The sequence below is a fragment of the Haliotis rufescens genome, unplaced genomic scaffold (assembly GCF_023055435.1).
Source record: "Haliotis rufescens isolate VD_foot unplaced genomic scaffold, xgHalRufe1.0.p SCAF_2, whole genome shotgun sequence".
Taxonomy (NCBI): Eukaryota; Metazoa; Mollusca; class Gastropoda; order Lepetellida; family Haliotidae; genus Haliotis; species Haliotis rufescens.
In genome coordinates this window covers 51,334,675-51,354,115 of record NW_025963890.1, presented here as the reverse complement: position 1 = coordinate 51,354,115, position 19,441 = coordinate 51,334,675, and the positions used below count along the sequence as shown (strand labels likewise).

The 19,441-nt window shown below is 41.9% G+C and overlaps 2 protein-coding genes across 2 annotated transcripts; both read left to right on the top strand.

Moving 5' to 3' along the window:
* The first annotated feature begins 796 nt into the window (after positions 1–796).
* LOC124114350 (pancreatic triacylglycerol lipase-like) lies at positions 797–8,025 on the top strand. Its single transcript, XM_046474865.2, has 6 exons — positions 797–927; positions 1,975–2,270; positions 3,137–3,365; positions 4,588–4,704; positions 6,374–6,496; positions 7,716–8,025. The coding sequence occupies exons 1-6, from the start codon at positions 876–878 to the stop codon at positions 7,946–7,948; spliced, it is 1,050 nt and encodes a 349-aa protein (XP_046330821.2). The 5' UTR covers positions 797–875; the 3' UTR covers positions 7,949–8,025.
* A 347-nt stretch (positions 8,026–8,372) lies between these two features.
* On the top strand, positions 8,373–18,741 carry LOC124114349 (pancreatic triacylglycerol lipase-like). The gene is made up of 7 exons (XM_046474864.2): positions 8,373–8,502; positions 13,377–13,675; positions 14,281–14,509; positions 15,336–15,452; positions 15,719–15,841; positions 17,244–17,480; positions 18,583–18,741. Exons 1-7 carry the CDS (start codon positions 8,448–8,450, stop codon positions 18,591–18,593), a joined length of 1,071 nt encoding a protein of 356 aa, XP_046330820.2. The 5' UTR covers positions 8,373–8,447; the 3' UTR covers positions 18,594–18,741.
* Positions 18,742–19,441: the final 700 nt, after the last annotated feature.

Genomic DNA, 19,441 nt, shown 5'->3' with positions numbered 1-19,441 from the left:
CTGTAATGAACGTCTGATGTGGAAAGACGTTTTACCCATCATTCAACTCTCTTTGCGTAAAGGCAAAAAGTAAATTGTGGTGGTCGAAACCGGTATGTGTGTCTGCCCACGCACCGGAATACTGAAAACCCCGCGGGTGTCGAGCGAGAGGTTCAGAGGTGTTGTCAGATATAATGACTCCAACAACAGTCATCTAAGAGCGGCGTGGATACTGAAACATGATCAATGGCATCATGAGATACGATGGGGTGCACGACGGGTTTCGGAATTAACAAGATTTCAGATTGTGTTGAAGAACCTTAGGTATGCTGACTATGGTGATGCATTTTACAAAATGTGTGTGTGTGTGTGTGTGTGTGTGAATGCGTGCGTGCGTGCGTGCGTTTCTGCATGTGCATGCGTGTGTGTGTGAGATATGTGCAGTTTATGAGCCTCGATGTTGAAACTGAGTAATATCCATTAGCAGCTGTAAAGTTAAGTAAAGTTGGTAAGAAATAGTTTGGCATCGGATTTCCTGATAACCAGCTTGTGATAGTTTTCATATTTACATGATTTTAAAAATGTTTATGAATATTTCTGCGAATAATAAGTGCGTTTTGAAGTATATTCATCGCAATAGTTATAATATGTATGTATTCCTTTGTAAATGATTAAATCGTTGGTTTGTATTAGTTTTATTAGTAAAGTCACATGACAACACTAAGGAAAAGCTGATTAATGAATTATGACTAAAGCCATGTGACGCCATGTATTATTGCATGAATAATAAGTGTTTTCAGCATTGGTGCCACTTTGATAAAACTAAATTGTATCACGACTTAGTGATAAGACCCTGTGTATTCTGTCAAGGTTGTCGTCTGTCTCCGCCACGACTCATGGCTGCCATGCTGTTTCCTCTTCTCGTCTGTGTGTTTGGTGGCACACACGGTGAGCATTATAGCAAATCGTGGACAGGTTCCAGTTCCATCAAAAGGTGTAACTGTTCTCTGATTGTAGAGCAGCTCACACCGTAATCTTTACCCAAATACATGAACAGGTGTAGCACTGACGCGGTGATCTATATTCCAAGATATGGACACGTGGTAGCGCTGACACAGTGTTGGAAACGTTTCGTAATATTAGCAATTCACAGGTTCGTAAGTTTGAAGTTAGTGAGTTGGGTTTAACGCCGCTTTTAACAGTATTCCAGTTATACTGGCGTGTCAGCTTAATGTGGGAGGAAAGACCGAAGTGATGTAGGTCTCAAACGTTTACCACTTCGGCGAAACCCACGAGCACGGGTCTGGTGCTGACAGGCCTAGAAACATAATCGGGTGAACCGGGATTCGAACCACCAATCATAGGTTTCTGGCGTTCCAAAGGGACGCAACTCTGCACAGCGAATCGCGGCGCCTTAGACGACTGGGCCACCCGTGCCCACTTGTTGGTACATGAGTATCAGTGGATACTGTGCATGTATTTATGTAAACCTAATATGTCCTGTCAGAACTGGTGATTCATTGTTAATAATGCTGTGCAATTTTTCTTCGTGGATTTAAACAAAGCCACGTGAAGAGGCTTACATGTAGATCAGTTGATGCTCGTTCGTGGTGGCATTGAATAAAGGTAGACATTAGAAAATTACGGTATCTAATTGACAACAAATATCTCAACTTCTCCTTAACTAAGCGAAAACCCTCACGGCCCTGTGAGTTGCCTAGCCATGTCTAAAACAACTGACCACGGCTATACCGAACGGCAAATCGCTGCCGGATCCCTTTACACCCTAAAAACAGTTACGCCATTGTGGAGATGGTAAACAGTTGCGACACCATCCCGTTGGTCTAAGTCATTTACGATCAAGACCTCTGATATATGACAACTGCTGTATGTATTTATTTAATAGAATTTGTTACAGCCATCGTTTTCCCCAAGTTAACTGGAACTTTGTGATATAAGAATGTTTGAAATAATGGCGGAAATTTATGATTGCAGGTCTTATCTTCACTAATTCCAAGTGCTACGGAAAGTATGGTTGCTTCAGCAACGCAAGCCCGTACAACAATGCCAAACGCTTCCTCCCAGAATCCCCGGAATCTCAGGGCATACAATTCCTGCTGTACACAAGGACGAACAAAGGACAAGCCCAAATCCTGAAAGAAGCCGATTCCAACAGCGTACATCAGTCACACTACAACCACGCACATCCCACCAAGATGATCACACATGGATATACAGACAACGGACGCGCTGATTGGATCAAGAAAATGACTCAAGAATTACTGACAAACGTATGGTATTTAGAGTGAGTGAGTATGGTTTTACGCCGCTTTTAGCAATATTCCAGCAATATCACGGCGGGGGACACCTGAAATGGGCTTCACACATTGTACCCATGTCGGGAATCGAACCCGGGTCTTCGGCGTGACGAGCAAATGCTTTAACCACTATGCTACCCGACCGCCCCTATGGTATTTAGGCAATGAATAATAAAGTAATGATGAGGTGAAGTGGGGTTAAAGATTATTGGACTAATAGCCACGTGTAATAATGGCTGCTTGTATTAGCCTGGATTATTGCCAGTTATACAGTTGACAGTTTTTACTGAGATAGCATGCCGCAGCTTAACACGGACACTCCACTCAGACACAGCATACTGACTACGAGCCAACCAGTTCTTTTTTTATCACCTTAATGCCGAGTGCCAGGCAGTGTAACAGCTTGTTCAGTCTTTTGGTTTGACGCGGCCGGGAATCGAGCCACCGACTTACCACACTCTATCCACGGAGGCGGTCCAAAAAAACCTTGAAGAACCACCACGAAATTATGATTATCAGCTATTAAATGAATGTATTATATTTTCTTCGATTTTTCAAATATCCTTTTTACAGTCAAATCCAATATACATCGTTTATTTTCTTATTACAAGTAATCACACTAAAAAAGAAAACCACATATAGAAATCGTGAAACCTTGAACAACAGACAGGAAGTTCATCATGAGTTCATGGAGAAGAAAAAATAGAATTGAAAGTGTTCATTCGTCATGAAAAGAACAAGGGTGTGATTGCCCGCATGTACTAAAGACAGACCTCAACTGACGTGTCCCAAACAGTGATTATACTGTAGTTACCAATTAACCATTGCATCCTGTACAGGCAGACTGTAACGTCATCGCCGTAAACTGGGAGAAGGGGGCTGCTAAAACCAACTACCTTCAGGCTGCTGCCAACACCAGGGTCGTCGGCGCCGTCATTGCCGACATGATCAAGACCCTTCATTCTGCAGGAGCTGCCTACTCCAACTTCCACCTCATCGGTCACAGCCTCGGTTCCCACATCAGCGGCTACGCCGGCGAGATCGTTCATGGTCTTGGCAGGATCACAGGTAAGTGTGTGTGCTGAGGTATCTTCTGCTGACATGACTCGTCGATATGTGGAAACTATCAGGGTAAGTAAAGTGAAAAGAATGATAGCGATTGTTTTGCGTATATCAATTTTCCTTGATACATCATTGTCCGAGAGAGAGAAATTCATAATATTAGTAGAAAGTATGTAATGAAAGTGAAAACGCTGAAATCACACGCTCCGTAATCGGCTTACAAACCGACCTATTTGAAGGCGTGGCTTAAAGCTACCGGCGCAGCGGTGACAATTGTTTTCATTGGCTAATACGTTTATCCCGTTTACCAATCTTGTGATTCTTAACCGTTGTATATATACTGTTTCCGGTGTATCTGTTAATCCTATAAAAATAACATTGCATACATTGTTGAATGTGTGAAACAACACTTGATCTTGAAATTAAGAATAATTAAAATAACAAATAACAGTCGGTAATTAGCGTTTTATTACTAACATCCTTTTGGGGTAATAAAACACTAGCCGCCCTCGGCGCTATTCCGCGGAGTAAATGCCCATCAGGGATTAATCCTCTGAGTAAACAACTGAAGGCATCTTTTATAAAAGTAAGATTACATAAGTTGTGGACATGGTGAGCAAACTGAAAAAAAGACGTTATGCTATTAAAACATCTGAGGCAGAAACGGGCAGACTGAGCGTCGGACCTATCGTTATAAGCGTAAAATTGCACAGCGTTTCAAACCCCGGAAGCTGTGTTAAAATAAGGGGAACCTCCTCAGTGGCGGAAGTATTTGTTTCGAGGACGATTTCGCTTGTTTCTTATCACCTTTTTCTATTTCCGTTTTTTTTTTCAAATTTAATTTTGGTGACGCATTTGTGCTTAATCAGCCCTCAAGTATTAAAATCTGTAACGTTGTTTTGTTGACTTTATTTCCCCTTTAAGAGATGTCTCCAAATGTACACATTGAGGGCAGAAGTCACCAAATTGGAGGCACAGGTCACATTAGTACTCCTGCTTACCCCCACTCCTGCTTACCCCCACTCCTGCTTACCCCCACTCCTGCTTATCCGCGAGTCCTGTCCTTTTTCTCAGGTTTTGGTATTACTAAACTTTCCTCACTGGTCTGATGCGGTCACTCAAGCTTACCTACTCACTCACTTGCTTTTGAAGGGGACAAGAATAATAAAAGACATCTGTCGTCGAGGTACTCGACAGATGCGGCGATGATTAACATCACTTGTTACAGGTTTGGATCCGGCTGGGCCCTCCTTTGAGAACTATGACCCTCGCACCCGCCTCGATCCATCAGACGCCAACTTTGTTGACGCCATTCACACAGATGGAGAGTCGTTGTTAAAACTTGGTGAGAGTTTTTCCATTGCTGACCATGCTATCTATACAATTGTCTCGAGGGTCCCAGTATATGTTGTTTCAATAGGATCATAGAAACTGAATACTTTCAGACAAATGATCAAACTTCGTTTACACACTATCAATATTTGAACAGGCGTGTTACACAGAGCTTGATAATTTCTTTTTTTTTAAAGTCGTTGGAAAGAGGTCGTGGCAAATCATCATTCGTATGTCAGTATCAGAGTAACTGTGCAAGTATGACTTTGCTGTAAAATATATATGAGAATATCAAGGTTCCTGTAAAATACATATGAGATTACCAAGGTTGCTGTAAAATACATATGAGAATATCAAGGTTGCTGTTAAATACTAGTACATATGTTAATATCACGGTTGCTGTAAAATACATATGGGAATATCAAGGTTTCTGTAAAATACATATGGGAATATCAAGGTTGCTATAAAATACATATGGGAATATCAAGGTTGCTGTAAAATACATATGGGAATATCAAGGTTGCTGTAAAATACATTTGAGAATATCGAGGTTGCTGTAAAATACATATGAGAATATCAAGGTTGCTGTTAAATACATATGAGAATATCAAGGTTGCTGTAAAATACATATGGGAATATCAAGGTTGCTGTTAAATACATATGGGAATATCAAGGTTGCTGTTAAATACATTTGAGAATATCAAGGTTGCTGTTAAATACATATGAGAATATCACGGTTGCTGTAAAATACATATGAGAATATCACGGTTGCTGTAAAATAAATATGGGAATATCGAGGTTGCTGTAAAATACATATGAGAATATCACGGTTGCTGTAAAATACAGATGAGAATACCAAGGTTCCTGTAAAATAAATATGGGAATATCAAGGTTGTTGTAAAACACATATGAGAATATCAAGGTGGCTGTAAAATACATTTGAGAATATCACGGTTGCTGTAAAATACAGATGAGAATACCAAGGTTCCTGTAAAATACATATGAGAATATCAAGGTTGCTGTAAAATACATATGAGAATACCAAGGTTGCTGTAAAATAAATATGGGAATATCAAGGTTGTTGTAAAACACATATGAGAATATCAAGGTTGCTGTAAAATACGTATGAGAATATCACGGTTGCTGTAAAATACATATGGGAATTTCAAGGTTGCTGTAAAATACATATGAGAATATCGAGGTTGCTGTAAAATACATATGGGAATATCAAGGTTGCTGAAAAATACATATGAAAATATCAAGGTTGCTGTAAAATACATATGAGAATACTAAGGTTGCTATAAAATACGTATGAGAATATCAAGGTTGCTGTAAAATACATTTGAGAATACCAAGGTTGCTGTTAAAAACATATGAGGATATCAAGGTTGCTGTAAAATACATTTGAGAATATCAAGGTTGCTGTAAAATACAGATGAGAATATCACGATTGCTGTTAAATACATATGAGAATACCAAGGTTCCTGTAAAATACATATGAGAATACCAAGGTTGCTGTAAAATACATTTGAGAATATCAAGGTTGCTGTAAAATACATATGAGAATATCAAGGTTGCTGTAAAATACATTTGAGAATACCAAGGTTGCTGTTAAATGCATACGAGAATATCAAGGTTGCTGTAAAATACATATGAGAATATCAAGGTTGTTTAACTACCAGGTTTCGGCCTCATAAAGGCTATTGGAGATGCTGACTTCTACCCCAATGGCGGACTCAACCAGCCCGGCTGCCCCGCCAACACCGGTAACCACATCTTCAGCTTCGTCACGGGGGGCATGTCAAGTAAGTCCCGTGTCCTCAGTGCTATTACTAAATAATATAACACAACAGCACTTTTGACTTCAACTTTCCAATATTCATCTTTCTCTTTATGTCGAGCAATAGTCCAGCAGTTTAAGCCTTAGTGTCTACATTTCACAACCTTTGATTACAATCGAGCATGGTTTTTTGGGGTTTTTTCTACGACAATTTCAACGAGTGTCTTCCTGAAAAAGTTCAAGGCTATAGTAAAGCTTTCGGAACGATTTATGGTATGATGTTTGATGCATGATGTTTGATACTATATGTTCCCTTACCTTTTTCAGACGAAAAGTTGATTTGCCTTTGCATGTGTTTGTGATACCGGTGGTGCAGGGTGCGTTCACCGTTTCGCGAACTTCTTGTCTCATTATTATTTGACAGTGATTCACTGACATACTCTATGATCTAGTCGAAATCGTACAATGGAGATTTCTCATAATTATAGAAAGGGCATTATCTTTTTTATTTTCATAGTGTACAGCAGACGGCTTGCGGTTCTGGAAGTATCAATGATAATACAGAGAAGAAGACGTCATAATTCATTGTTTATTCGACGTTCATTGCTATTAGATGACGTCATTTATCGTACACATCTGATGACATATATTTCGAGCAGCAATGCTATGATTATAAGATTGGAACTATGTTTACAAAAAACACCTCGTTGGCATCCCGCGTTAGAATCGGACTCAAGCATCCAATGCTGGTCGCAAAAGGCGACTCTATAGATCGGATGGTCAGTGAGTGAGTTGGATTTAACGCCGCTTTTAACACTATTCCAGTTATAACACGGCGTGTCAGCTTAATCTGGGTCTCAGACGTTTACTACTTCGGTGAAACCCACGAGCACGGGTATGGTGCTGACAAACCTAGAAACATAATTGGGGCGAACCGGGATTCGAACCCAAAATCACAGGTTTCTGGCTTGTCAAAGGGACGCAACTCTGCACAGCGAATCGCGGCGCCTTAGACGACTTGGCCACCCGTGGCCTCCTCTTGTGGTCAGTCTCGTTTATTACGTGTCATCGTACGCGGAGGGCGTGGGTTGATGCCCGACTCAATGATACTCGACACTATGCTCGATTGTATTTCAGACCAACTTCATATACATGTAACTGTAACGTTACCAAATGTGGCGTTAAACACAACGTTAAAACGTTTTGTGGCAAGACCACAACCACGAATTATTACTTTGTTACAGAGCTGAAGGATGGCGCCTCCTGCAGTCACAGCCGTGTGCTTGACTTCTTCACATCCTCCATCAATAACCACTGCAGCTACAACGCATTCCCCTGCACACAACAGAACTACGAACAAGGCCACTGCACGTCATGCGGCAGCCATGGCTGTAGTCACATGGGGTACCACGCCTCGCCGTCAAAACACGGCTCCTTCTTTCTGAAGACGTCAGCCAATGGACCCTACTATTGCTGAACATTAGAGATGTAAAACTGGCTGGAGAAAGGATTCTATTTGTTTAGAAAAAATGTCGAATAAAATATACCTCGGTATTGATTTTTGTGATGGTATTCTCAAGTGTGCAGTTAAAGGTGCATTTACGACTAGACTGCCATTTAAGAGCTGATCAGAAAACCGGTGAAATAATTATTATTCTGAAACATCAGTAATTGTTTGCAAGTTTATTTTACTAATTTCAAAGACAGACAAAGTACATGCAAGTATGAGAGGGATGTTATTTATGTGAGAGATTCTGTGAAGACCCAGGGACATACAAAATCATGTGTTCTCTGTGTGAGATAAACACAGTATATTTGTCTATTCATGTACGCAGTCCTTGGTTTGCGACATAAATAAGTGACACATATTTTCAAAAAAGCACTAAGGTGTGTCAAGATAAGGTGGGAATGAGCACGTGGTGTACCTACTGCTATAGATAGTGCAGCCAGCTATCGCCCCGAGTCAGTCCAGAACCATGACGATGACTACATTGTGCGTCCTGCTGGGTGTTTTCGTTCTGGGGACGGAAGGTAGGATGCAAGACTTTTACAAGTAGACTTTGAGTGAAACACCGTCAATCCGGAGTCCGTTTAATCAGGAATCCTCACTTTCCAGGCGTTTGATTTTAGGAACGTATTCATATTTACAAAGGACAGTCCCCCGTGATATCGAATTGATGCCCAGTAACCTATGGTGGTCTTAAGAGAAGGATTAAGGGATCGGGTGGTGACTTTGTTGATTGTGTGTTAACGTTCCCCAACGGCTTGGATGCTATATCAGTCTCTGGATTGTCTGGTCCAGGCGCGATTACTTGCAGACCGCCGTCTTCAAGCTGGAATTTGCCGAGTACGGCGTTAAACAAAAAGAAAAAAGAAAAAAAAGCTATGATATTGCTGAGCACTGCGTCAAATATCACACACCCGTTTTGAAGCGCGCAATTACCCATGGATACATAGGTCCGCTATCTTAGAACATATCGAAAAGGGGTCACTTGTATTTATATGTAACAAAGTTCAAGATTAATATACATAGTTGTTCAGGCTACTGATCACCATAATTTGGACCTGGGGACTAACGATCCCTCTGCTTCCTGCATGGTACCCAAGCAGTATGTACACCTTGCCGCTTGCGATTATTTTCAGGTTATGCCGAAAATTAAAATATACACATTTATTATATACTTAAGTGTGAAAGGCTGAGTTTTCCGAAATTGAGAAAAGGGATATTTTCATTGCAGTGAACATAACACGTGATATTTCACTGCAGTGAACATATTGTCATACAAGAGTGGCCTCCCCTCGAATTGTCTCCCTTTATCGTAAGTGTCTGGCACGTTCACAAACTGTTGACTTCCATTTTACGTTAGACCAACATAGACAAGGCAAAATAAGGACAGATGGTCATTTATGGAGTTAATATCGCTTCATGGCGTTTGTTATTCTCTTGAAAAGGTTCCGTTATAAACCGTAAATTTCTCACTTAACTCTTCAATCGAGACCGTTGAACTTCCTTTCGCAAAGCGCTATTTTTGTTACTTGACCAGCGTGTATTCTTTAACTTGCAACAGCGGTCTCGAAGTTTTCAAGAATATATTTCTTTAAAGTTGATTTGTATATAATCATATTTATATGTATGATACAGAATTTTCGTGCCACAAAATATTTTGTGTTACTTTCATTTATATTTTTTTATGTTTTTGCAAACACGAAACTACTTTTTAGTCGCAAACACAAGGGGCTGGGACCCGTTCCTGTGTGTAACATAGGGAAAATGTACATTTCAAGGTTTGTACATTTTATTTGTAATGAAATACTTTAACTATCCGGTAACTACACAAAAAGTTTATAATAAATAGGATTTTCCATGTGTCTGGTGAAAATATCTTCCCCTGTCACTCGATGAGAGAAATATGATATTCACTCGACATGGGAAATATCCTCTATGTATTACCTACGAGGGCAGACATATCGGGGTTCATACACATTATATGTGCCCTCGGGTCATATCACGTCACGAAACAACAGTGTATTGTTTCCGTTGGAATCGTATTGTGACGTGAGGTCGGAATGGCGTCACACTAGAAACGACGTCATAGCTGTTGACGTCATTCGACAAATTGTGGTTCCGCTGTTGTTGGGACTTACCGTCCTTATAGGTTAACACTAAAATTCGTTCTGTATGTAGATATCTTCTTCCGTAAGAAATAGAACATTATATTCGTGTTCATGTCACACTATGTTTACGACACTCGTGCCAAAATTTCGGTATTAAGGCACTCGTGTCGTAAACATGGTATGGCATAAACACTCAGATAATATCCTCTATATTCTACGATTAAAAATGGTGGCAGATATAAACAATTTAATGACATGGTTGATAACGCAGCAGCAATCATCACTGTCAACATTGATTGAACAGCAGGAAACATCACTGCCTTCATTGATAACACAGCTGCAACCATCACTGCCTTTACTGATAACACAGCTGCAACCAGCACTGTCTGCATTGATAACACATCGTCATCACTGCCACCCATTGACAACACAGCTGCAACCAGCTCTGCCTTTACTGATAACACAACAGCAACCATCACTGCCACCCATTGATAACACAGCTGCAACCAGCACTGTCTCCATTATAACACAGCGCCATCACTGCCACCTATTGACAACACAGCTGCAACTAGCTCTGCCTTTACTGATAACACAACAGCAACCATCATTGCCACCGATTGACAACAGAGCAACAACCATCACTGCCACCTATTGATAACACAGCAGCAGCCAGCACTGCCTTCACTGATAACACAGCAGCAACCATCACATCCACCCATTGATAAAACAACAGCAACCATCACTGCCACCCATTGATAACATAACTGCAACCAGTAGTGCCTTTACTAATAACACAACAGCAACCATCACTGCCACCCATTGACAACACAGCAGCAACCATCACTGCCAACCATTGATAACATAACTGCAACCATCACTGCCTGCATTGATAACACAACACCATCACTGCCACCCATTGAAAATACAGCTGTAATCATCACTGCCTTTACTGATAACAAAGCAGCAACCATCACTGCCATCCATTGATAACACAGCTGCAACCAGCACTGCCTGCATTGATAACACAACGCCATCACTACCAACCATTGACAACACAGCTGCAACCATCACTGCCTTCACTGATATCACAGCAGCAACCATCACTGCCGTCATTGATAACACAGCTGCAACCAGCACTGTCTCCACTGATAACACCGCCGCCACCATCGCTGCCTTCACTGATAACACAGCTGCAACAAGCACTGCCTACATTGATAACACAGCTGCCACCATCGCTGCCTTCACTGATAACGAAGCTGCAACCAGCACTGCCTACATTGATAACACAACACCATCGCTGCCTTCACTAATAACACAGCTGAAACCAGCACTGCCGTCATTGATAACACAGTTGCCACCATCGCTGCCTTCACTGATAACACAGCTGCAACCAGCACTGCCTACATTGATAACACAGCTGCCACCATCGCTGCCTTCACTGATAACGAAGCTGCAACTAGCACTGCCTACATTGATAACACAACACCATCGCTGCCTTCACTGATAACACAGCTGCAACCAGCACTGTCTCCACTGATAACACCGCCGCCACCATCGCTGCCTTCACTGATAACACAGCTGCAACCAGCACTGCCTACATTGATAACACAGCTGCCACCATCGCTGCCTTCACTGATAACGAAGCTGCAACTAGCACTGCCTACATTGATAACACAACACCATCGCTGCCTTCATTGATAACACAGCTGCAACCAGCACTGTCTCCACTGATAACACCGCCGCCACCATCGCTGCCTTCACTGATAACACAGCTGCAACCAGCACTGCCTACATTGATAACACAGCTGCCACCATCGCTGCCTTCACTGATAACGAAGCTGCAACCAGCACTGCCTACATTGATAACACAACACCATCGCTGCCTTCACTAATAACACAGCTGAAACCAGCACTGCCGTCATTGATAACACAGTTGCCACCATCGCTGCCTTCACTGATAACACAGCTGCAACCATCACTGCCACCCATTGATAACACAGCTGCAACCAGCACTGTCTCCATTATAACACAGCGCCATCACTGCCACCTATTGACAACACAGCTGCAACTAGCTCTGCCTTTACTGATAACACAACAGCAACCATCATTGCCATCCATTGACAACAGAGCAACAACCATCACTGCCACCTATTGATAACACAGCAGCAGCCAGCACTGCCTTCACTGATAACACAGCAGCAACCATCACATCCACCCATTGATAAAACAACAGCAACCATCAATGCCACCCATTGATAACATAACTGCAACCAGTAGTGCCTTTACTAATAACACAACAGCAACCATCACTGCCACCCATTGACAACACAGCAGCAACCATCACTGCCAACCATTGATAACATAACTGCAACCATCACTGCCTGCATTGATAACACAACACCATCACTGCCACCCATTGAAAATACAGCTGTAATCATCACTGCCTTTACTGATAACAAAGCAGCAACCAGCACTGCCTGCATTGATAACACAACGCCATCACTACCAACCATTGACAACACAGCTGCAACCATCACTGCCTTCACTGATATCACAGCAGCAACCATCACTGCCGTCATTGATAACACAGCTGCAACCAGCACTGTCTCCACTGATAACACCGCCGCCACCATCGCTGCCTTCACTGATAACACAGCTGCATCAAGCACTGCCTACATTGATAACACAGCTGCAACAATCACTGCCTTTACTGATAACACAGCTGCAACCAGCACTGCCTACATTGATAACACAGCTGCCACCATCGCTGCCTTCACTGATAACACAGCTGCCACCATCACTGCCGTCATTGATAACACAGCGCCATCACTGCTTTCATTGATAACAGCAGCAACCATCAGTGTTTTCATTGCTAACACAGTATCTAGCATCAGTGTTTTCATTGCTAACACACTATCTAGCATCAGTGTTTTCATTGCTAACACACTATCTAGCATCAGTGCTTTCATTGCTAACACAGTATCTAGCATCAGTGTTTTCATTGCTAACACAGTATTTAGCATCAGTGCTTTCATTGCTAACACAGTATCTAGCATCAGTACTTTTATTGATAACACAGCAGCAAGCATCACTACCTTTGTTGATAATACTTATTGTTAGATCCTGTTGAAAATGCTTAGAGTTGAAAATGCTTCAACTCATTTCTTAACTGAACCATTTCATATTTAAAACAAACAATTTGCTTAAGGACACAGGACTACTTAATATCAATTACGATCACCAAATTTAGTTGCATGTTCCATTATCATTTCAAACTTTATTATTTTCAGCTTTATTGTTTGGAAAATCATCGGTTTGTTATGGTGACTTGGGATGTTTCTCCAGGGACAATGGTTTCGACAACACGTTTGGAGAGCTACCGGATTCGCCTGATGAAGTGAAAGTTACTCTGACCTTGTACACAAGAAAAAGTAAAGGTCAAGGCCAAATATTAGACTACAAAAATGTATCCAGTTTTATAAACAGTCTATATGATGTTAAAGAGAAAACAAAAATAATTGTACATGGATATCTCAGCGAGGCAGATAAGCCTTGGGTGACAAATTCCACCAAGTACCTTCTTCGCCTGGTAAGTTGTCTCGCGTAAATCACAACCATTACTGGACCCAGATTGATCATTTTAAATCATATCTATACATGTATTAAACGACCCTCTTTCACAAGGAACATGTAACACAGTTTTCACACAAAATCAATGTTATCGGAGACAAGCGGTAACTTCCTGTCCTATCAACAAAATCAGTGAGTGAGTGAGTTGGGTTTAACGCCGCATTTAACAGTATTCCAGTTATATCACGGCGTGTCAGCTTAATATGGGAGGAAAGCCCGAAGTGATGCAGGCCTCAGACGTTTACTACTTCGGTGAAACCCACGAGCACGGGTATGGTGCTGACAAACCTAGAAACATAATCGGGGCGATCCGGGATTCGAACTCACAATCATAGGTTTCAAGCGTGCCCAAGGGACGCAACTCGCAACTCATCGCCTTGCCTTAGTAAAACTGGGCCACCCGTGCCCCCCAACTAAAACAGAACTGTACTATTTAAGTAGAATGGCATTGTGTGGCGCTTTAAACCACTTTATTACGCAACCCCCCTTCACTGGCGTATGTAATTTTCATAGAAGGTGTTTCATGGACTTTAATAACCACTTTAACATGTTATTTTCCCGCAGGACAACTTCAATGTAATCACAGTAGACTGGAAGTCAGGAGCTCATAAGTTCTATCCCAAATCAGCAGCAAACACTCGACTGGTGGGTGCCATAATTGCAAAGGCAGTTGAAATTGCACGTGACATGATGGGAGCAAAGATGGCGGACGTGCATCTGATGGGGCACAGTCTTGGTTCTCACATCAGCGGCTACGTCGGGTCACGTGTCGAGGGCATTGGAAGAATCTCAGGTTCGGATTTGGTTCACACAGTTGACATCATTACTGGGGACACTCTACCATTTTATTGCCATTAAAAAGCATACAAGTTATGATATGGACATTATTATAGTTCTTATCTGCAAACTCGTGAGGATCCGGGGTAGAATAGGTCTTCAGCAACCAATGCTGGCCGTAAAAGGTGACTATGCTTGTCGTAAGAGGCGACTAACGGGATCAGGATATTCACAAAACTACGTTCTTAACGTATTGATAGTTTTCAAATTCTCATACCTCCTGTCAATACCAGTGACAGGGAGATAATGTTAATGACATGGCAATCATGTTCGAATCCCAGATAGAGAGGACCCGTGAAGATCCGGGGTAGAACAGGTCTTCAGCAACCAATGCTTGTCGTAAGAGGCGACTAACGGGATCGGGTGGTCAAGGTCGCTGACTTGGTTGATGCATGTCATCGTATCCCAATTGCGTAGATCGATGTTCATGATGTCAATCACTGGATTGTCTGGTCCAGTCTCGATTATTTACAGACCGCCATCATATAGCTGGAATATTGCTGAGTGCGGCGTTAAACAACAAACAATCAAATCTTATCTGCAAACGCGGTTTAAATATTTTCTTCAATCTCAGTAGCTGGTCAGACTTAGCTTGCAAATTTAATACATGTGCCGAATTAAATCGAACCTTCCAACTTTTCAAGGCAAGTAGCACTGTTCATTTCCTATTTAGACGGTAGAAAACGTTGACTGACAATATGGATCTGTACTGGAAGGGTCATCATTGATACTAGCCAGTTATTCCCACGCTGATATCGTCATCTAACATCAATTCTCTCCAGGGCTGGACCCTGCCGGACCATTATTTGAAGGAACTGATCCTGCGGTTCGTCTGGACCCGACTGATGCCATCTATGTTGACAACATCCACACCGATGGCGCACCTCTCTATGACGCAGGTAACAGTGATTATAAAACTGCTCGGTTAGTTATTCGAATTGTGCTTCCGGTGTCATGATATGGCTTAGTTTTTTTAATGGTGACGAACCTCACAAATGCATTCAGTCGACATGTTGGTGCAAAACGATTTATCAAACATTATGCAACATATTTATATTGTCGCAGTAAACAAATGCTTAATATCACACACACCTATCTTTCATTTCTGAATAATGTTTCCCTCATGTTAAGGTGTATATAACATAACAATACTAAATGGCTCCAGGATTGGGAACAATGTCGGCCTGGGGTCACGTGGACTTCTACCCTAATGGCGGCGGGCACCAACCCGGATGTCCCCCTGCAGTCTCGCATGGACTGCTGGACGCTGTAGAGTTCAAGTTTAAGGGTAAGATCTGCATATCTGACTTTCTATAGAGGCATGTTTGTTGTTTGAGTGAGTGAGTGAGTGAGTGAGTGATTAAGTGAGTGAGTGAGTGAGTGAGTGAGTGAGTGAGTGAGTGAGTGAGAGAGTGAGTGAGGTTTAACGCCGCTTTTAACAGTATTCCAGTTATATCACGGCGTGTCAGCTTAATGTGGGAGGAAAGCCCGAAGTGATGCAGGTCTTAGACGTTTACCACTTCGGTGAAACCTACGAGCACGGGTATGGTGCTGACAAACCTAGAAACATAATCGGGGTGAACCGGGATTTGAACCCACAATCATAGGTTTCTGGCGTTTCCAGGGGACGCAACTCTGCACAGCGAATTGCGGCGCCTTAGACGACTGGGCCACCCGTGCCCCCTTGTTGTTTGAAGCTGCAGTCAACAATATATGACGGCGGTCTGTAAAAAATCGAGTCATCGAGACAATCCATTGAGTGACATCATGAACACAAATCCACGTAACTGGGTTACGATGACATGCATCAACCAAGACAGCGAGCCTGACAATCAGATCCATTTAGCTACCTCATACCACAAGCATAGTATGGTATATTAGGACATATAAACCTGCCCGGAATCCGTACGGGCGGTTCCATTTGTAGGCACAATTAGTTAACTATTACAGTGCTGTTTGTTAAACGACTGAAGGTGTCTACTGTTATCTACATCTGATTGTTTGAAAACGTTAGCTACGTTTTTAAATTCAAAATCTTCCAAACGTTTCATAACCTATCTTTCCTTGATTAGTATCATGTCAAAGAATAACCTTGTAATCGGCAAAGTGACATCCTACAGCTGACTTAATATTGCCTGTGAATAATATTTATTAGACACAAATCTATTCATTACCTTTTCTCTACATTCTGCTAAGTACCTGTTCCATGTTGGGTGTGAGATCATGTATGCATATGAATACTTGGTGTAGATGTGTAACTTTTTAACCTTCAATGGCCTGTCCTTTTACCGGTTGAATGCTATTTTATACTAACGTCTTTCCGCGTCCGCCCGGAGAGCGGAAGGACCGGGGTTCGATCCCCGGCCGCGTCATACCAAAAGACGTTAAAAGATGGTACTTGTTGCAACCCTGTCTGGCGCTCGGCATTAAAGGGCTAAAACAAGGACTGGTCGACTCGGAGTCAGTATACTGTGTCTGAGTGAGGTATTCATGTTAAACTGCGGCATGGTATCTCAGTGAGCTAGCACTATAAATCGGCATCAGTACCGGACTATAGCTAGTAACCGGACTATAGCTAGTACAAGCAGCCACACAAACACACACACGTACATGCACGTCGCTATATAAGTGTATTAATCTTGAACGCGACGTTAAACCCCATTTCACCTCACTTCACCTCACCTTTCCAGAAGTGCCTGAAGCTGTTTCCTGCAGCCACCTTCAGTCACACGAATACTGGGTTGCCTCCCTTGCCGACACAAGCTGCGACTTCACTGCGCATCCATGTGCGTCATACAAGGACTTCACGGAAGGCTCGTGCAGCACCTGTGGTTCCGGCACGTGCCCACAGATGGGCTATTTCTCCGACAGGGCCAACAGACAGGGCAAGTTCTACCTCACAACAGAGAGCACATACCCCTATTGCCGTAAGTGCTTTTTTCGTTCGGGGGTTGGGGATGTTGGTTAGGACAACGACGACGTTTATGATGATTGTTGGTTAATCAAGTTTGAAATATTGCGTATTAAATATATATTAATGCATTTTTAAACGGTACTATAGTTAGATCTTGAGTACCAATACTTCTTGTGGTCATTAATAGAATAAATTATGTGGCTATTAATAATTAAATGTATTCTTATTTGGATAGAGGATATAAAATGCATGTATATATTTTGTACGTAACTGTTTACATGCAGCACAAGTTATATTCATCCTCAATATAACCATAATAACATTTACATAATCAATCACTTTGTGATATTTTAACATATTCTCCGGTTAATAATAATTGATGTGAAAAACATCAAAATTGTGCGAGGCCACAAATATGCAATTGAGGTAAGTAACTTTAAACATTGAATCTGATAATGTTTCAGCACCGTTTTAAAGCCTGCTGTTCCAAGTCTGTTCGGAGATATAATTTAGGTGTAATGCAGTCTCTTTAAAATCAGATCTTAGTTCTCGCTACCCCTAAACAAAGATCATCGCGATATGGCTGCAATATTGCCGATGCGATGTAAAATTATAACTCACTCACACTAAACAAAGATCATCCCATTAGGGGTTACGTCAGAACGACCTTACATCCGACCAATAAGAACGTCGCTTACCAGATCATGAAAGTGACAGTCGGAATGTGATTTCTAATCATGCAAACTCGAAAACTTTAACACGGGGTATAACGATAGTTACGGGATTAACGACTGAATCCATACAATCTAGATCATCTATTGGCCATTCCAGAATGTTTTTTTGTTCAGGTTTCAAATTTTAAATCGAGAATTTGTCAAAATATGTTTCATAGCGTAGTCGCTAATTTGACATTAGTGCCGTAAAGCTTTGTTTAACGGTAGCGAGAACTAAGATCCGATTTTAATGAGATTGGGTGTAATGTGAATTCAGATAAAAGAGTCTTTTAATGGCCTTTATACCGCAGCCACAGCTAAGCAGGATGTGTTTGCATTTGGTCAAACTAATTGCGATTGCCTTTATTCGTTATATCACGTTCTAATATATTTTGTTTGCAGATTCGTCATAGACAGTTGCAGTAATCCGCCGCTTAAAAATACTTTTGCAGCATTATGGAACGTGATAACAAGACAACCAAATCTTGCTTGTGGATTACGAGAAATATCTTTACATGCTTGCCCTGTATTGAATTTGAATGAAACTAGCTTTGTGGTGCAGCATCTGTTGTCGTTATTTCAAGTGGTCATACACGTACGGGAATGAAGGCTTACCTGTGTAAAATGCTGTTGTCCGGGAAGTTACAAGCGAGTCGCGACAGAGGTGTGTGAGAGCTCGGTTGTATGTCATGACAAGACAGTTAGTCACTAAATGGTCACGACAGAAGTGTGTGAGAGCTCAGTTGTGTCATGACAAGACAGTTAGTCACCAGCTGGTCACGACAGAGGTGTGTGAGAGCTCGGTTGTATGTTATAACAAGACAGTTAGTCACTAACTGCTCACGACAGAGGTGTGTGAGAGCTCGGTTGTATGTCATAACAAGATAGTTAGTCACTAACTGGTCACGACAGAAGTGTGTGAGAGCTCGGTTGTATGTCATGACAAGACAGTTAGTCACTAACTGGTCACGACAGAAGTGTGTGAGAGCTCGGTTATATGTCATGACAAGACAGTAAGTCACTAACTGGTCACGACAGAAGTTTGTGAGAGCTCGGTCGTATGTCATGACAAGACAGCTAGTCACTAACTGGTCACGACAGAAGTGTGTGAGAGCTCGGTTGTATGTCATGACAAGACAGTTAGTCACTAACTGGTCACGACAGAAGTGTGTGAGAGCTCGGTTGTATGTCATGACAAGACAGTAAGTCACTAACTGGTCACGACAGAGGTGTGTGGGAGCTCGGTTGTATGTCATGACAA

What these genes read in the sequence shown, in the direction of transcription:
- LOC124114350 (XM_046474865.2), top strand. Translation starts at nt 876, where the DNA reads ATGGCTGCCATGCTGTTTCCTCTTCTCGTCTGTGTGTTTGGTGGCACA. An exon ending in TGTGTTTGGTGGCACACACG is followed by an intron (nt 928 to 1,974) that starts GTGAGCATTATA and finishes TTATGATTGCAG; the next exon opens with GTCTTATCTTCACTAATTCC. An exon ending in CGTCACGGGGGGCATGTCAA is followed by an intron (nt 6,497 to 7,715) that starts GTAAGTCCCGTG and finishes ACTTTGTTACAG; the next exon opens with AGCTGAAGGATGGCGCCTCC.
- LOC124114349 (XM_046474864.2), top strand. Translation starts at nt 8,448, where the DNA reads ATGACGATGACTACATTGTGCGTCCTGCTGGGTGTTTTCGTTCTGGGG. An exon ending in CCAAGTACCTTCTTCGCCTG is followed by an intron (nt 13,676 to 14,280) that starts GTAAGTTGTCTC and finishes ATTTTCCCGCAG; the next exon opens with GACAACTTCAATGTAATCAC. An exon ending in CGCACCTCTCTATGACGCAG is followed by an intron (nt 15,453 to 15,718) that starts GTAACAGTGATT and finishes AAATGGCTCCAG; the next exon opens with GATTGGGAACAATGTCGGCC.